Source organism: Myotis nattereri (genome assembly GCF_964212035.1).
Source record: "Myotis nattereri genome assembly, chromosome: X".
Taxonomy (NCBI): Eukaryota; Metazoa; Chordata; class Mammalia; order Chiroptera; family Vespertilionidae; genus Myotis; species Myotis nattereri.
Window position 1 is genome coordinate 1,471,016 of NC_138078.1, and position 19,232 is coordinate 1,490,247.

The 19,232-nt window shown below is 45.3% G+C and overlaps 3 protein-coding genes across 3 annotated transcripts; 2 read left to right on the forward strand and 1 right to left on the reverse strand.

Moving 5' to 3' along the window:
- Positions 1–277: 277 nt before the first annotated feature.
- LOC308511049 (T-cell leukemia/lymphoma protein 1A-like) lies at positions 278–616 on the reverse strand (the record flags this gene model as incomplete). The annotated part of the gene is made up of 1 exon (XM_081081059.1): positions 278–616. One exon carries the CDS (start codon positions 614–616, stop codon positions 278–280), a length of 339 nt encoding a protein of 112 aa, XP_080937185.1.
- Positions 617–12,456: 11,840 nt separating this feature from the next.
- Positions 12,457–12,786, forward strand: LOC308511050 (T-cell leukemia/lymphoma protein 1A-like; the record flags this gene model as incomplete). Its single annotated transcript, XM_081081060.1, has 1 exon — positions 12,457–12,786. One exon carries the CDS (start codon positions 12,457–12,459, stop codon positions 12,784–12,786), a length of 330 nt encoding a protein of 109 aa, XP_080937186.1.
- Positions 12,787–15,670: 2,884 nt separating this feature from the next.
- On the forward strand, positions 15,671–17,668 carry LOC308511052 (T-cell leukemia/lymphoma protein 1A-like; the record flags this gene model as incomplete). Its single annotated transcript, XM_081081062.1, has 2 exons — positions 15,671–15,772; positions 17,351–17,668. 2 exons carry the CDS (start codon positions 15,671–15,673, stop codon positions 17,666–17,668), a joined length of 420 nt encoding a protein of 139 aa, XP_080937188.1.
- Between the last annotated feature and the right edge of the window lie 1,564 nt (positions 17,669–19,232).

Sequence of the window (19,232 nt, forward strand, 5' to 3'; positions counted from 1 at the left end):
AGGAGGAGGAGGAGGAGGAGGAGGAGGAGGAGGAGGAGAAGAAGAAGAAGAGGAAGAAGAAGAAGAAGAAGAAGAAGAAGAAGAGGAAGAAGAAGAAAGGGAGAGAGAGAGAGAGAGAGAGAGAGAGAGAGAGAGATCAATGTGCCCTCGCACCCAGGGGGTGGCAGATAGAACAACAGAGCTTAGTAAAAAGGTGAACAGAACTATACACTTCCCACCGGCAGGCCAGTAGGACTGGGGTTCTGGTTGACAAGAGCCAGGGACCCCATCATGTGTCCTACGAGTTGTGCATCAGCTCAAGGATCATTTCCTCCATGCCATCCTCCTTGACGTGGTGCACGATGCGCCAGAACCGGCCCATAGAGTCCCGGTACTGACTGCCACGGTGGAGCGTCCACATCCAAGGCATGCTGCTCGTGATCTGCGGGTTGGCGGTGAGTGTGATATACAAACGGGGGATGGGCTCCTGCCACAACCGTACTTGCAGGACACCTTCTGTGTCCATGTGGAGATGCAGCCATGTGCGATGGCGTTCGTCCTCATACACCGATTGCCCACGAATACTCAAGCAGTTGGGGTGCGAAGTGAGGTGCACCATCGACTGGCGCTTGGCCATGACCACTCTGTGGTCCAAAGAGCAACAGCCACACCTTCTCAGGGCCTGCCGCTACTTCTGTCCTAGTATCGAAAGACAGAGGATGGGGTCTCCAAATGCATTTTACCTCGGCTTTTATCTTTATCATTTTTACCGTTGTGTTTGTGGTTGCCTTTGGTTAAAATTTATAAATCTCAACTTTTCTTTCTTTTTCAGCTTTAGATCTTTCTTCTAGAACAAACTGTACTAAACGTACTGAATGTAAAATATGATTCTATGAAGGTAACATGGTCCTACGGAATTTTAAAACATTTTTTAAATGACAGTTGACATAGAACTTTAGGTTTATTTCGGGGGTACACCCCAATGATTAGACATTATATAATGGACTAAGAAACCATGCAATTAATCTCATACCCATATGACACCATACACAGTTATTATAATATTACTAGAGTCTCAGTGCACAAAATTGATTCACTCAGGAGTGTCCCTCAGCCAACCCTACGTACTCTTGCAGTCCAGGACCCCTTAAGGGTTGTCCAACTGATGGCTTAGGGCCACTTTAATGCATTGACTCAGTGCTCTACTTTACTGTGCCGTAGCTATTCTTTCGTTTTTTACATATAGTTTTACTGATTTCAGAGAGGAAGGGAGAGGGAGAGGAAGAGAAAGATCAATGATGACAGAGAATCAAGGATTGGTTGCCTCCTGCATGCCCCCTACTGGGGATCAAGTCTGTAACCCCGGAATGTGCCATGACTGGGAATCAAATTGACATCTCGTGGTTCCTGGGTTTAAGCTAAACAACTCAGCCCTGCCAGCCCAGCTCTTTTTATTTCTTTTCTATTCTTTTCTTTTTTTCTTAATTAAACTTTGTAGTTGGTTCAACTATTCTTTTTGTCCTGACAACACCACCTTCTTTCTGATCATCTCAGACAGAACTCACAAACCATAGAACAACCCACCCAGTGCAAATAATATGCTTTACCTTTAACAACTGGCAGAGGAACAAAGCTAACGTCTGCGTCCAGGTGGGCTTCTTAACAGCCGTGTTGCTTCCCAAGTGCTGGTGAGAGAGACAAGACTAAAATATTCAGGGACAGAAAGATACCTGGGATAGCTGATCGGGCAAACAGGAAGCAAGTGACTCATGAAACAGCAAGTCAGATTCCTGAGGTCTCATAACATCACTTATAGAATGATCTCTCCTGTCCCCAAACCTTAGCCATGCTCTTGGCAAGAGCTGTATGATTTTGCTGGTAAACTCACTTCAGTCCACAAAGTCCAAATTCCCCCCTCAGATCAGACTCCATCCCCAATCCTTCCTTCTCCTCCTCCCATCCACCTTTAACTTACTTGTTCTTCTTGCTCTGAAAGCAAAGCATCTTCGTAGCTCCTTTCCTCTGTGACTGGTCTCTGCTCCCCCTGTCACCTGCAGAAAAAAGAACATGACCATGATACAAATAGTCCCAGGAATCCATGTACCAGGAATGTGTCCAGAAAAAACAAGGTTCCCCTGACTCACACCCCAGAAACCAGTCCCGGAAGCCAGATGGTGGTGTGGGAGCAAAGAGGTTTATTCAGGTCCCGGCAACCGGAGAAGATGGGGGAAGCTCGTCTCAAAACCCATCTGCACATCTCTGTGCAGTCAGAGGCTTTTATAAGGACAGAGAGACCAAACAGAGCAAAGAGGTCAGTGGGCTGGGTTTGAAATGTTCTCTACGTGGCCACAGGCACAGTCCAATCTGATAAGGATCTTGCAAGTGGTCAGGTGTCGGTCCAGTGTGCATCATCCTAGACTTTGTCCTCCTGGTTCTAAGGTTGAAGGTCATCATATTTCCCAGAACTTGGAATGTCAGAGTTCATATCTTCTAAAAATTAGTTCCTAGGATTTTTACACAAACAGGCTGTTTATCTACAAGCTTTATTATTAGTCAGTGTCTTCATTTACAGGAACAATGTGGAATGAATGGTGAGGTGAGTTGTAATTCCCATGAATTACATGAATTCATGTAATTACTGTGACATGAGTAATGAGATGCTTCATTCTTCTCAAGGTGTTTCCACCCTTTGTAAAAGTCAAATAGGCCCTAGCCGGTTTGGCTCAGTGGATAGAGTGTCGGCCTGCGAACTGAAGGGTCCCGGGTTTCATTCCTGGTCAAGGGAACATGCCCTGGTTGTGGGGCTTGATCCCCAGTGAGGGACTTGCAGGAGGCAGCAGATCCATGATTTTCTCATCATGGATGTTTCTACCTCTGCCCCTCTCCCTTCCTTTCTGAAATCAATAAAAATATATTTGAAAAAAAAAAAGACCGACGCTCTATCCTCTGAGCCAAACTAGCTCGTGCGCTAGGTCATCTTTAAATGACCACCCACCTGGTATGTTGAACCAACAAAAATAATAAACTATTTTAAAACATTGTGCATTTAATCTGAATGCAGCACTTGCTTAATATTTTTATAAATGTTTTTATTGACTCAGAGAGGAATGAAAAGCTAGAGGGAGAGCAACATCCATGATGAGAGAGAATCAATGATCGGTCGCCTCCCACACACCCCCTACTGGGGGTCGATCCAGCAACCCGGGGACGTGCCCTTGATCAGGAATCAAACGGTGAACTCCTGGTTGATAGGTCGACACTCAGCCATTGAACCAAGCCGGCTGAGCCCCAAGTGCAATATTTTGAATATGAGAAACACACCTTAGAAACACATCCGCACGCTCCCCAGTACTATGCCTTAAAGTTCTCAATTTGCATTTGCAAACACTCTCTTGCAAGAGCAGAATTTATTTTTTAAAGAAATATATTGATTTTTTACAGAGAGCAAGGGAGAGGGAGAGAGAGTTTGAAACATCCATGAGAGAGAAACATCGATCAGCTGCCTCTTGCACACTCCCTACTGGGGATGAGCCCACAGCCAAGATACATGCCCTTGACTGGAATTGAACCTGGGACCATTCAGTTTGCGGGCCAACGCTCTATCCACTGATACAAACCAGTTAAGGCCTGCAATAGGAGAATTTAATCAGCAGTCAGTGATCGCTTTAATGCAACCATGGATGTCCTGAAATTGACTTCTAGGGCTCCCTCCAGCTCTCTCTCCAGCCGCCTCTCTCTGGTGTGGTGCTAGATGAATTTTATGATCACTGGGCTTTGTTTAGTACTGGAAGTATTAGCCATTGCAATTAGACAAGAAGAAGAAATAAAAGGCATCCAAATTGGAAAAGAGGAAGTAAAAATCGTCCTTATTTGCAGACGACATGATATTATACATAGAAAACCCTAGAGACTCCATCAAAAAACTACTAGACTTAATACATGAATTTGGCAATGTAGCAGGATACAAAATTAATCCCAAGAAATCTGAGGCATTTCTATACACCAATAGTGAACTTTCAGAAAGAGAGATTATAAAAACAATCCCATTTACCATCGCACCAAAAAAAAATGAAGCTACCTAGGAATAAACTTAACTAAAGAGGTAAAAGACCTCTTCTCAGAAAACTACAGGACGTTGAAAAAAGAGATAGAGGGAGACATAAACAGATGGAAGAACATAGCGTGTTCATGGATTGGTAGAATCAACATCATTAAAATGTCCATACTACCCAAAGCAATCTATAAATTCAACGCACTTCCCATTAAAACACCAATGGCATACTTCAGAGATCTAGAACGAACTCTCCAAAAATTCATCTGGAATAAAAAAAGACCCCGAATAGCTGCAGCAATCCTGAAAAAGAACAAAGTAGGTGGGATCTCAATACCAGATATCAAGTTGTATTACAAAGCCACTGTTCTCAAAACTGCCTGGTACTGGCACAAGAATAGGCATATAGATCAATGGAATAGAATAGAGAGGCCAGAAATCGGCCCGAACCAATATGCTCAATTAATATTTGACAAAGGAGGCAAGAACATACAATGGAGCCAAGATAGTCTCTTCAATAAATGGTGTTGGGAAAATTGGATGGATATATTCAAGAAAATGAAACTAGACCACCAACTTACACCATACACAAAAATAAACTCAAAATGGATAAAGGACTTAAATGTATGACAGGAAACCATAAAAATTCTAGAAGAATCCAAAGGCAACAAAATCTCAGCCATATGCCGAAGCAATTTCTTCACTGATACAGCTCCTAGGGCACTTGAAACTAAAGAGAAAATGAACAAATGGGACTACATCAAAATAAAAAGCTTCTGCACAGCAAAAGAAACCATCAACAAAACAACGAGAAAACCAACTGTGTGGGAAAACATATTTTCCAATGTCATATCTGAAAAGGGCCTAATCTCCAAAATTTATAGGGAACTCATACAACTTAACAAAAGGAAGATAAACAATCCAATCTCCCATTTTTTATTTTATTTTTTTTATTTTGCTTCTCCATAATGCCAACAGGCAAATGTCTGGCATTTCCATAGGACTCCATTCATCTTTCCTTCCTAACTGGGGAAGAGTTTTTCTCAGTTCAGGTCATTGAGCTGGGAGTGCTTTTAATTATATTTTTTTCAGAGAGGAATGGAGAGAGAGAAACATCCATGATGAGAGAATCATGGATCAGCTGACTCCTGCACGTCCATCACTGGGGATCAAGCCCACATCCTGGGCATGTTCCCTTGACTGGGAATCGAACCCGGGATACTTGAGTTTGCAGGCCGACACTCTATCCACTGAGCCAAACTGACCAGGGCCAATTTGACTTTTTCAAAGGGTGCAAATGCCTTGAAGAAGAACGAAGCTACTCAGCATTCATGTCACAGTGGGAATTACAACTCACCTCACAATTCTTTCCAAATTGCTCCTGTAACTGCAGACTCTGACTAATCATGAAGCTTGTAGATAAACAGCATATTTGTATAAGAATCCTAGGAACTAATTTTAGAAGATATGAACTCTGACCTTCCCAGTTCTTGGAGATTTGATGACCTTCAACCTTAGAACCAGGAGGACAAAGTCTCAGATGATGCACACTGGAACATCACCTGACCACTTGCAAGATCCTTATCAGATTGGACTGTGCCTGTGGGCACGGAGAGAACTTCTCAAGCCCCGCCCCCTGACCTCTTTTTATTTTTTGGCCTCTCCCTCCTTATAAGAGCCTCTGCCTGCACTGAGATGTGCATATGGGTTGTGGGATGAGCTTCCCCCATCTCCTCAGGTTGTCGGCAACTGAATAAACCTCTTCCCTTCCTCACCACTGCTTGTCTCTCGGCACTGGATACTCTGGTGTGAGTTAGGGGAACCTTGTTTTTTCTGGACACATTCCTGGTACATGAACTCCCTGGAACAGGTGTATCATGGCCATTTTCTTTCTTGGGCAGGTGACAGGGGGAAGCAAAGACCGGTCACAGAGGAAAGGAGCGAAGAACGGTGCTTTACCTTCAAAGCAAGAAGGACAGGTAATAAAAACATGGATGGGAGGAGGAGGAGGAGGAAGTATTGGGAATGGAGTCTGATATGAGGGAGGAATTTGGACTTTGTGGACTGAAGTGAGTTTAGCAGCAAAACCGTACAGCTCTTGCCAAGAGCATGGCTGAGGTTTGGGAAAGGTAGAGATCATTCTATAAGTGATGTTATGGGACCTCAGGAATCATACTTGTTGTTTCACCTGTCTCTTTGCTTCCTGTATGCCTGATCATGTATCCCAGGTGTCTGTCTGTCCCTGAATATTTTGGTCTTGCCTCTCTCACCAGCACTTGAGAAATAAGTCCGCTGTTAAAAAGCCCACCTGGACGCTGACGTTAGCTTTGTTCCTCAGCCAGCTGTTAAAGGTAACACATATTATTTGCATATTATTTGCATGGGGTGGCTTGTTCTATGGTTTGTGAGTTCCCTCTGAGATGATCAGAGAGAAGATGGTGGTGTCAGGATAAAAAGAAAAGTTGATCCAAAAAAAAGTTTTCATTACGAAAATACAAAAAGAAAAGAAAACTAGGATCCTGGTCAGCATGGATTAGTTGTTTAGCTTCAACTGAGAAACCAGGAGATCACAGTTCGATTCCATGTCAGAGCACATGCCCAGGTTACAGTCTTGATCTCTAGTAGGAGGTGTGTAGGAGGCAACCAATCTGTGATTCTCTGTCATCATTGATCTTTTTTTCTCTTTCTCTCCCTCTCCCTTTCTCTCTGAAATCAGTAAAACTATTTAAAAAAAACGAAAGAATAGTCATGGCACAGTAAAGTAGAGCATTGATTAAATGCAATCCTATATCATAAAAGGCTAATATGGAAATCGACCAAATGGCAGAACGACTGGTCTCTATGACATGCAATGACCACCGGGGGCAGATGCTCATGTCAGGAGCTGTCCACCGGTGGTCAGTGCACTCCCACATGGGGACCGCCACTTAGTCAAAGGCCAGGCTCACAGCTGCCGAGCACTGGGGTTGGTGGGAGCCTCCACGGCAGCACTAACACGGGCTTTTGTTGTCACTTAGACATCTCTTACTGGTCCTGGACTGGGAGAGGACCCAGGGTTGGGTTACGGACCTGCCTGAGTGCATAAATTTTTTCACTGAGCTTCTAGTAATATTATAATAACTGTGTAACTTGTCAGTTGGGTATGAGATTAATTGCATGACTTCTTAGTCCATTATATAATGTCTAATCATTGGGGTGTACCCCTGAAATAAATCTAAGGTTCTATGTTAACTGTCATTTAAAAAATGTTTTTAAAATTCCATAGGACCATGTTACCTTCATAGAGTCATATTTTACATGAAGTACATTTTGAACAGTTTGTTTAAGGAGAGAGATCTAATGCTAAAAAGAAAGAAAAGTTGAGATTCACAAATTTGCAAAATAAACCAAAGGCAACCACAAACACAACCATAAAAACCATAAAGATAAAAGCCGAGGAAAAATGCGTTTGGAGACCCCATCCCCTGTCTTTCGATACCAGGACCGAAGTAGCGAGAGGCTCTGAGAAGCTGTGGCTGTTGCTCCTTGGACCACGGAGGGGTCATGGCCGAGCTCCCATCGAAGGTGCACCTCACCTCGCACCCCATATTCCTGAAGCGTGGGCCCTCGGTGTATGAGGATGAGAATGATCGCACATGGTTGCACCACATCATGGACACAGAAGATGTCCTGCAAGTAGGGTTGCACCAGGAAGTCATCCCCAGTGGGGATATTGCACTCACCCCCAGCCCCCTGACCTCGTACACCATGCCTTTGGTGTGGACGCTCTACTCTCACAGCCAGTACGTGGACCACATGGGTCGGTTTTGGCGCATCCTGCACCACATCAAGGAGGATGGAGTGGAGGAAATGATCCTAGAGCTGATGGAGGACTCGTAGGACACGTGATAGGGTCCCTGGCTCTTGTCAACCTGAGCCCAAATCCGGCTGCCCTGCTGGTAGGACGTGTATAGTTTTGTTCACCTTTTATCTAAGCTCTGTTGTTCTATCTGCCACCCCCTGGGTGCAAGGACACATTGATGTCTCCCTCTCTCTCTGTCTCTCTTTCTTCTTCTTCTTCTTCTTCTTCTTCTTCTTCTTCTTCTTCTTCTTCTTCTTCTTCTTCCAATCCTCCCTCTTTCTCTCTCTGTCTCTGTCTCTTTGTCTCTCTGTCTCTCTGTCTCCCTCTCTCTCAAATCAATAAAAGCATTTTGAGCCAAGCTGGTTTTTCTCAGTGGTTGAGGGACGACTTATGAACCCGGACATCACAATTCGATTCCTGGTCAGGGCACGGACAAGAATTGACCAATCATCCCTAGCTTGTTTGGCTCAGTGGATAGAGAGTTGGACTGTGGACTTTGGAAGGCCCAGGTTCGATTCTGGCCAAGGGCACACACTCTGGTTTTGGGTTCAATCCCCAGTAGGGGGTGTGCATGAGGCACCCGATGTATGATTCTCTCTCATCATTGATGTTTCTCGCTCCCTTCCTGTATGAAATCAGTCCTATATAATAAAAGCCTGATATGCTAAGTGACAAGTCGACCAGTTATCTGTTCAACCAATCAAAGTATAATATAAAAATGATATACTAAGGTTGCTCAACTGCTCATTATGACACGCTTTGACCACCAGGGAAAAGACATTCAGATTGGTAGGTCAGCTTGCAGCTGGGGTCTGGCTGATCGTGACTGAGTGAGACGGGCTGGACATGCCCTGGAGCCCTCCCATGGTCCGTCCCCAGCTTGCCAACCTCCCGAGTCTCTCCCCAGATATAATGGTGCACCGGTGGGGTCCCTTGGCCTGGCCTGTAATCTCTTGTAACCTGGAACCCCTCAGACGATGTCGGAGAGCCGGTTTCATCTGATATCCGCAGGACAGGCCTAGGGATCACACTGGGGCATGAATTCGTGCACTCGGCCTCTAGTAAAATATATTAAACAGAGAAAGACAAAGCAAAAGATCTTAAGCCTGAAAATATTAGCCCAGCCCTGGTAGAGAAAGCTTGAGGACATCACTGGAAATAGTTTTCATTTCAATGACCAGCGTTCTCATTGTTTGATCTCCTGAGGTTCTTCAACCGATACTACCCTCTCAAAAAAAAGAATAAATGTTTGAGGGATTATAGGTGTTTTATGCTGATCATCTCTATCTTTTGAGGAATTAAGATGGATGCCAGGGCTCATCTCCTGAAGGCTCGAGCCGGCTCTGTGTATGGCTTTAGCATCTAGCTCTGGATGCATATGGGTTTTTCATTGTGTTTAGCACTAAACAGCCCCAAACAAAGCCCAGCGATCATAAAAATCATCTAGCATCGCACCAGAGATGGGCGCTGGAGGGGGACCCAGGGGAAGCCCCAGAAATCAATTTCAGGGCATCCATGGTTGCATTAAAGAGATCACTGACTGATGATTCAATTCTCCTCTTGCAGGAAAGAGTTTGCAAATGCACATTGAGACCTTTAAGACTGAGGACTGGGGAGCGTGAGGGATGTGTTTCTAAGTTGTGTTTCTAGTATTCAAAATATTGGACTTCTAACCAACCAAAGTTGCTGAAGCATTGAGCGTCAACCTATAAAGAAGGAGGTCATGGCTCTATTCCTGGTCAAGGGCACATGCCCAGGCTCCGGGCTCGATCCCCAGTAGGGGGCGTGCGGGAGGCAGCCGATCCGTGATTCTCTCTCATCATGGATGTTTCTCTCCCTCTCGCTATTCCTGCCTCTCTGAGTCAATAAAAACATTTAAAAAAATATTAAGCAACTGTTGCATTCAGATTGAATGCACATTATTTTAAAATAGTTAATTATTTTTTTGGTTTTACATACCAGGTGTGTAGTCATTTAAAGACTACCTAGTGCCGAGCTGGTTTGGCTGAGTGCATAGAGCGTCCGCCTTTTTTTCCAAATATATTTTTATTGATTTCAAAGAGGAAGGGAGAGGGAGAGAGTTAGAAACATCCTCGATTAGAGAATCATGGATCAGCTGCCTCCTGCAAGTCCCTCACTGGGGATCAAGCACACAACCTGGGCATGTACACTTGACCGGTAATCGTACTGGGGTCCATTCAGTTCGCAGGCGGACACTCTATCCACAGAGCCAAACCAACCAGGGCCAATTTGACTTTTCAGAGGTCGGAAATGCCTTGAAGAAGAAGTAAGCATCTCATTATTCATGTCACAGTAATTACATGAATTCATGTAATTCACGAGAATTACAACTCACCTCACCATTCTTTCCACATTGTTCCTATAAATGCAGACTCTGACTAATAATGACGCTTGTAGGTAAACAACCTGTTTGTATAAGAATCCTAGGAACAAATTTTATAAGGTATGAACTCTGACCTTCCCAGTTCTGGGAGATTTTCTGACCTTCAACGTTAGAACCAGGAGGACAAAGTCTAGGATGACACACACTGGACCGTCGCCTGACCACTTGTAAGATCCTTATCAGATTGGACTGTGCCTGTGGGCACATAGAGAACTTCTCAAGCCCCGCCCCCTGACCTCTTTGTTGTGTTTGGTCTCTCCCTCCTTATAAAAGCCTCAGCCTGCAGTGAGATGTGCAGATGGGTTGTGGAACAAGCATCCTCCACCTTCTCAGGTTGCCGGCACCTGAATAAATCTCTTTCCTTCCTGACGACCACCTGTGTCCAGGGACTGGTTTCTGGGGTGTGAGTCAGTGGTACCTTGTTTTTTCTGGACACATTCCTGGTACATGGACTCCCTGGAACAGGTGTATCATGGTCATGTTCTTTCTTCTGCAGGTGACAGGGGGAAGCAGAGACTGGTCACAGAGGAATGGAGTGAAGAACTGTGCTTTCCTTTCAGAACAAGAAGAACAGGTAAGAAACAGAAGGATGGGAGGTGGAGGAGGAAGCATTGGTGATGGAGTCTGGTCTGAGGGAGGAATTTGGACTTTGTGGACTGAAGTGAGTTTAGCAGCAAAACCATACAGCTCTTGCAAAGAGCATGGCTGAGGTTTTGGGAAGTGAGATAATTCTATAAGTGATGTTGTAAGACCTCAGGATTCTGACTTGCTGTTTCACCTGTCTCTTTGCTTCCTGTTTATCCCTTCAGGTACCACTGGTTTCTGTCTTTCCCTGAATATTTTGGTCTTGCATCTCTCACCAGCACCTGAGTAGCAAGACTTCTGTTAAGAAGCCCACCTGGACGGTGACATTTGCTTTGTTCCTCTGTTAACTGTTAAAGGTAAACCATGTTATTTGCATGGGGTGGGTTGTTCTATGGTTTGTGAGTTCTGTCTGAGATGATCAGAAAGAGAGTGGTGTTGTCAGGACAAAAAAGTTGAACCAACTACAAAGTTTTAATTAACTAAAAGAAAGGAAAAGGAACGAAAAGAAAAGAAAAGAGAAGAAAAGAAAAGAAAACAAATGAAAACAAATGAAAACAAAAGTAGAGAAAAGAGCCCAGCCAGCATGGCTCAGTTTTTTAGCTTAAACAGAGGAACCCAGAGATTTCGGTTCAATTCCTGGTCTGGGTACATGCCCAGGTTATAGTCTTGATCCCCAGTAGGGGGCATGCAGGAGGCAACCAATCTGTGATTCTCTGTCATAATTGATCTTTCTCTTTCTCTCCCTCTCCCTTCCTCTCTGAAATCAGTAAGACTGTATGAAAAAAACGAAAGAGTAGTCATGGCACAGTAAATTAGAGCATTGAGTCAATCCTATATACTAAAAGGCTAATATGCCAATCTACCAAACGACAGAATGACTGGTCACTATCACACCCACTGACCATTTCGGGCAGATGCTCATGGCAGGAGCTGTTCTCCAGTGGTCAGTGCACACCCACAGGGGGAGCGCCGCTCAGCCAAAAGCCAGGCTCACAACCTCCGTGTACAGGGTGGTGGTGGGAACCTCCACGGCAGCACTAAAGAGGGCCTAAGCCGTCAGTTGGACATCCCTCAGGGGGTCCCGGACTGTGGGAGGACACAATGCTGACTGAAGGATCCCCACCATGTGCATGAAGTTTGTGCACTGAGCCACTAGTAATATTATAATATCTGTGTAAGGTGTCAGATGGGTATGAGATTAATTGCATGATTTCTTAGTCCATTATATAATGTCTAATCATTGGGGTGTACCACTGAAATGAACCTAATGTTCTATGTCAACTGTCATTTAAAAAATGTTTTAAAAATTCTATCGGACTGTATTACCTTCACAGAGTCATATTTTACATTAAGTACATTTTGGACAGTTTGTTCTAGGAGAGAGATCTAAAGCTAAAAAAAAAAAAGAGAAGTTGAGATTTACAAATTTGCACAATAAAGCAAAGGGAACCACAAACACAACCATGAAAACCATAAAGATAAAAGCCGAGATAAAATGCGTTTGGAGACCCCATCCCCTGTCTTTCGATACCAGGACCGAAGTAGCGAGAGGCTCTGAGAAGCTGTGGCTGTTGCTCCTTGGACCACGGAGGGGTCATGGCCGAGCTCCCGTCGAAGGTGCATCTCAACTCGCACCCCATCTGCCTGATGCTTCGTAGGCACTCGGTGTATGAGGATGAGAACCAGCGCACGTGGCTGCATCTCCTCATGGACACAGGAGGTGTCCTGCAAGTACGGTTGCGCCAGGAAGACATCCCCAGTGGGCATATCTCACTCACCACCAGCCCGCTGACTTTGAACACCATGTGGACGCTCCACCCTTGCGGCCAGTACATGGACCCCATGTGCCGGTTCTGGCGCATTGTGCACCACGTCAAGGACAATGGAGTGGAGGAAATGATCCTTGAGCTGATGGAACACTCATAGGACACGTGATGAGGTCCCTGGCTCATGTCAACCTGAGCCCCAGTCCTGCTGTCCTTCTGGTGAGGCGTGTATTGTTCTGTTCACTTTTTTACTAAGCTCTTTGGTTCTATCTGACACCCTCTGGGTGGGAGGGCACATTGATCTCTCTCTCTCTCTCTCTCTCTCTCTCTCTCTCTCTCTCTTCTTGTTATTGTTCTTCTTCTCAACTCCTTTGTCTCTGTCTCTCTGTCTCTCTGTCTCACCTCCTCTCTTTCAAATCAATAAAAGCATTTTGAGCCAAGCTGGTGTTTCTCAGTCTTTCAGGGACGACCTATGAACCTGGAGGTCACGTTTCGATTCCTGCTCAGGGCACAGAGAAGAATTAACCAATGAGCCCTAGCTTGTTTGGCTCAGTGGATAGAGGGTGGGACTGTGGACTCTGGAAGTACCCAGGTTTGATTCTGGTCAAGGGCACATGCTCTGGTTGGTGGTTCGATCCCCAGTCCGGGGCATGCAGGAGGTACCTGATGTATGATTCTCTCTCCTCATTGATATTTCTCGCTCCCTTCCTGTATAAAATCAATCCTATATAATAGAAGCCTAATATGCTAAGTGTGCAGTCGACCGGTCATCTGTTCAACCAAACAAACCATAATATGCAAATGATATACTAAGGTTGCTCAACAGCTCGCTATGACATGCATTGACCACCAGGGACAAGCCATTCAGACTGGTAGGTCAGCTTGCTGCTGGGGTCTGGCTGATTGGGTCTGAGTGAGACATGTTGGATACACCCTGGAGCCCTCCAATGTTCCCTTCCCAGCTGGCCAACCTCCCGTGCCCCCCACCCCCAGACCTAAATGGGCACCGGTGATGTGCCTTGGCCTAGCCTGTGCCCTCTTGTAATCTGGGACCCCTCGGGTGATGTCAGAGATGGCTTCGGCTGATCCCCAAAGGCTAGGCCGTGCCACCACAATGGTTCAGGAATTCCCCCAAATATTCCTTCTTTTTTTGGAGAGGGTAGTATCTGTTGACGAACCACAGGAGATAAGACAATGAGAATGCGGGTCATTGGAATGAAAACTATTTCCAGTGATGTCTTTGAGCCTTGTCTACAGGTGCTGGGCTAGAGGTCTTTTTTCAGGCTTAAGGTCTTTTTCTTTAACTTTCTCTGTTTAATATATTTTTACTAGAGGCACAGGTTTCAGGCTCGATCACCAGTAGTTGCCCTGTGTGAGGTGGCCGATACATGATTCTCTTTAGTGCAAACATGGATGTCCTGAAATTGATTTCTGGGGCTTCCCGGCTCCCCCTCCAGCCTTCTCTCACTGGTGGGATGGTAGGTGAATTTTATGTTCGCTGGGTTTTGTTTGGGGTGTTTAGTGCTAAACACAATTAAAAACCGAAGTGCACACAGAGCTAGATGCTAAAGCCATGATTTTCTCTCATCATGGATGTTTCTCTATCTCTCGATTTCCCTTCCTGTCTGAGTCATTGAAGTCATTTAAAAAAATATTAGCAATTGTTGCATTCACATCCCATGGACATTGTTTTAAAATAATTTATAATTTTTTTTGTTTCACATACCAGGTGGGTACTCATTTAAAGACTACCTATCGCCTGTGCAGGTATGCTCAGTGGATAGAGCATCGGCCTGCGGACTGACGGTTCCCGGGTTTGATTCCAGTCAAGGGCACATGCCTGGGTTGCAGGCTCGATCCCCAGTGGGAGGCGTGCAGGAGGCAGACGTTCCATGATTCTCTCTTATCATCACTGATGTTTCTACCTTTCTCTGCCTTCCTATCTAACATCAATAACACATATATATTTTTTTTAAATAAAAGAGCCCACGCCTCGGGATGTGTCTCACTGCAGACACTCTGTCTCGAGACCCTTTTGTGCTCAATTCCACTGAGGGCAGTATGAGGGTAACATTTGAATTATGTTTTTTTTCGCCCATTTTTTCTTTTTATGTTTCTTCTCCTAAATGCCAACAGGCAGATGCCTGAAATTTCCCTTAGGACCCCATTCATCTTTCCTTCCTAATTGGGGAAGAGTTTGCCTCAGTCCAGGTCATTGAGCTGGGAGTTGTTTTTAATTTTTTTTGTTTTTTTGAGAGGAATGGAGAGGGAGAGAGTTAGAAATATCCATGATGAGAGAATCATGGATTGGCTGCCTACTGGAAGTCCCTCACTGGGGATCAAGCCCACAATCTGCACATGTGCCTCAACCAGGAATCGAACCAGGGACCCTTCAGTTCGCAGGCCGACACTCTATCCACTGAGGCAAACCGGCCAAGGCCAATTTGAATTTTTCAAAGGGTGGAAATACCTTAAGGAATAATGAAGCATCTCAGCATTCATGTCACAGTGGGAATTACAACTCACCTAACCATTCTTTCCTCATTGCTCCTGTAAATGAGGACTCTGACTAATTATGAAGATTATAGATAAACAGCCTGTTTGTATAAGAATCCTAGGAACTAATTTTAGAAGATATGAACTCTGACCTTCCCAGTTCTGGGAGATTTGCTGACCTTCAACCTTAGAACCAGGAAGACAAGTCTAGGATGATGCACACTGGACCATCACATAACCACTTGCAAGATTCTTATCAGATTGGATTGTGCCTGTGGGAACACAGAGTACTTCTCAAGCCCCGCCCCCTGACCTGTTAACTCTGTTTGGCCTCTCCCTCTTTATAAAAGCCTCTGCCTGCACTGAGATGTGCAGATGGATTTTGGGACGAGCATCCTCCATCTTCTCAGGTTTCCAGCACCTGAATAAACCTCTTTCCATCCTAACCACCACCTGTCTCCCGGGACTGGTTTCTGGGGTGTGAGTCAGTAGTACCTTGTTTTTCTGGACACATTCCTGGTACATGGACTCCAGGGAATATATGTATCATGGTCATGTTCTTTCTTCTGCAGGTGATAGGGGGAAGCAGAGATCGGACACAGAGGAAAGGAGTGAAGAACGGTGCTTTTCTTTCAGAGAAAGAAGAACGGGTAAGAAAAAGATGGATGGGATGAGGAGGAGGATTTATTGGGGAAGGAGTCTGATCTGAGAAAGGAATTTCGGCTTTGTGGACTGCAGTGAGTTTAGCAGAAAAACCATACTGCTCTTTCCAAGAGCATGGCTGAGTTTTGGAGAAGGGACAGATCATTCTTTAAGTGATGTTATGAGACCTTGGGAATCCTACTTGCTGTTTCTCCTGCCTCTTTGCTTCCTGTTTGCCTGATCAGCTATCCCAGGTGTCTGCATGTTGCTGAATATTTGGTTTGCCTCTCTCACTAGCACCTGAGAAGCAAGACCGCTGTTAAGAAGCCCACCTGGACGCTGATATTAGCTTTGTTTTTCGGCCAGCTGTTAAAGGTAAAGCATATTATTTGCATATTGTTTGCATGGGGTGGGTTGTTCTATGGTTTTTCAGTTACTTCTGAGATGATCAGTAAGAAGGTGGTGGTGTCAGGACAAAATGAAAAGTAGAACCAACAACAAAGTTTTAATTTAGAAAAGAAAAAAAGAAAAGCAAACTAAGAGCCTGGTCAGCATGGATTAGTTGTTTAGCTTCAACTGAGGAACCAGGAGATCACAGTTCGATTCCCTGTCAGGGCACATGACCGGGTTACAGTCTTGATCCCCAGTAGGAGGTGTGCAGGGGGCAACCAATCCGTGATTCTCTGTCATCATTGATCTTTTTTTCTCTTTCTCTCCCTCTCCCATCCTCTCTGAAATCAGTAAAACTATATGAAAAAAATGAAAGAATAGTCATGGCACAGTAAAGTAGAGCATTGAGTCAATGCAATCCTATATAATAAAAGGCTAATAAGCAAATTGAAAATCGGCAGAATGACTGGTCATTATGATACACACTGACCACTGGGGGCAGATGCTCATGGCAGGAGTGCTCCACTGGTGGTGACTGCAATCCCACAGGGGGACCACCGCTCAGCCAAAAGCCAGGCTTACAGTTGCCGAGCACAGGGGTTGGTGGGAGCCTCCACAGCAGCACTAAAGGGGCCCTAAGTTGGCAGTTGGACAGCCCTCAAGGTGTCCCAGACTGCGAGTTGCCGCACACCTGACTGAGGGACCCCCTGCAAGTACATGAATTTTGTGCACTGAGCCTCTAGAAATATTATAACTGTGTATGGTGTCAGATGGGTATGAGATTAATTGCATGATTTCTTAGTCCATTATATTATATGTAATCATTGGGGTGTAACCCTGAAATGAACCTAAGTTTGTATTTCAACTCATATAAAAAATGTCTTATATATTCTATAAGACCGTGTTACCTTCACAGAGTCAAATTTTACCTCAAGTATGTTTTGTACAGTTTGTTCTAGGAGAGAGATCTAAAGCTCAAAAGAAAGAAGAGTTGAGATTTATAAGTTTGCAAAATAAACCACAGGCAACCTCAAACACAACCATAAAAACCATAAAGATAAATGCCGAGGTATAATGCGTTTGGAGACCCCATCCCCTGTCTTTCGATACCAGGACCAAAGTAGCGAGAGGCTCTGAGAAGCTGTGGCTGTTGCTCCTTGGACCACGGAGGGGTCATGGCCGAGCTCCCATCGAAGGTGCACCTCACCTCGCACCCCAACTGCCTGAGGATCCGTGGGCCCTGGTTGTATGAGGACGAGAATGATCGCACGTGGCTGCATCTCTTCATGGAGAGAGGAGATGGCCTGCAAGTACTGTTGCGCCAGGAAGACGTACCCATTGGGCATATTGCAGTCATCAAAAGCCTGCTCACCTCGAGGATCATGCCTTTGATGTGGACGCTCCACCCTGGAGGCCTGTATGAAGACCACATTTGCCGGTTCTGGCGCATAGTGCACCACTACAAGGAGGATGGAGTGGAGGAAATGATCCTTGAGCTGATGCACAACTCGTAGGACACGTGCTAGGGTCCCTGCCTCTTGACAACCTCAGCCCCAGGCCTGCTGTCCTTCTGGTGGGACATGTATAGTTCTGAACGTTCACCATTTACTAAGGTCCATTTTTCTATCGGCCACCACCTGTGTGCGAGGGCACATTGATCTCTCTCTCTCTCTCTCTCTCTCTCTCTCTCTCTCTCTCTCTTTCTCTCTTCTTGTTGTTCTTCTTGTTTTTCTTCTTCTTCTTCTTCTTCTTCTTCTTCTTCTTCTTCTTCTTCACCTTCTACTCTTTTCTCTACCTCTCTCTGTCTCTTTCTCTCTCTCACTCTCTCTGTCTCTCTCCATCTCTCACATCAATAAAACCATTTTGAGCCAAGCTGGTGTTTCTCAGTGGTTGAGGGATGACCTATGAACCCGGAGGTCATGGTTGGATTCCTGGTAAGGGCACAGATAAGAATTGACCAATCAGCCCTAGCATGTTTGGCTCAGTGGGTAGAGGGTTGGACTGCAGACAGTGGAAGGTCCCAGGTTCGATTCTGGTCAAGGGCACATGCTCTGGTTGTGGGCTCGATCCCCAGTCAGGGGCGTGCAGGAGGCACCTGATGTATGCAAATACTGTTGTGCCAGGAATACATCCCCAGTGAGGATATCGAACTCACCACCAGCCCGCTGACCTCGATCACCATGCCTTGGATGTGGAGGCTTAACCCTGTAGGCCAGTACGTGGACCACATGTGCCGGTTCTGGCGCATCGTGCACCACGTCAAGGAGAATGGCGTGGAGGAAATGATCCTTGAGCTGCGGGAAAACTCACAGGACATGTGATGGGGTCCCTGACTCTTGTCAACCTGAGCCACAGTCCTGCTATCCTGCGGGTGGGGCGTGTATAGTTCTGTGCACCTTTTTAATAAGCTCTGTTGTTCTATCTGCAACGCCCTGGGTGAGAGGGCACATTGATCTCTTTCTCTCTCTCTTTCTTCTTCTTCTTCTTCTTCTTCTTCTTCTTCTTCTTCTTCTTCTTCTTCTTCTTCTTCTTCTTTCTTTTTCTTCTTCTCCTCCTCCTCCTCGTCCTCCTTTATCTCTCTCTCTGATTTTTTGTCTCACTGTCTCTCTCTGTCTCTCTCCCTCTCTCTCAAATCAATAAAAGAATTGTGAGCCAAGCTGATGTTTCTCCGTGGTTTAGGACGACCTATGAACGCGGAGGTCATGGTTTGATTCCTGGTCATGGCACAGACAAGAATTAACCAATGAGCCCTAGCTTGTTTGGCTCAGTGGATAGAGGGTTGGAATCTGGACTCTGGAAGGTCCCAGATTCAATTCTGGTCAAGGGCACAAGTTCTGGTTGTGGGCTCAATCCCCAGTAGGGGTTGTGCAGGAGGCATCGATGTATGATTCTTTCTCATCATTGATGTTTCTTGCTCCCTTCCTGTATGAAACCAATCGTATATAATAAAAGCCTAATATGCTAAGTGTCCAGTCAACAGGTGATATGTTCAACCAATCAAAGCATAACATGCAAATGATATGGTCAGTCTGCTCAACTGCTCACTATGGCATGCATTGACAACCAGTGACAAGACAT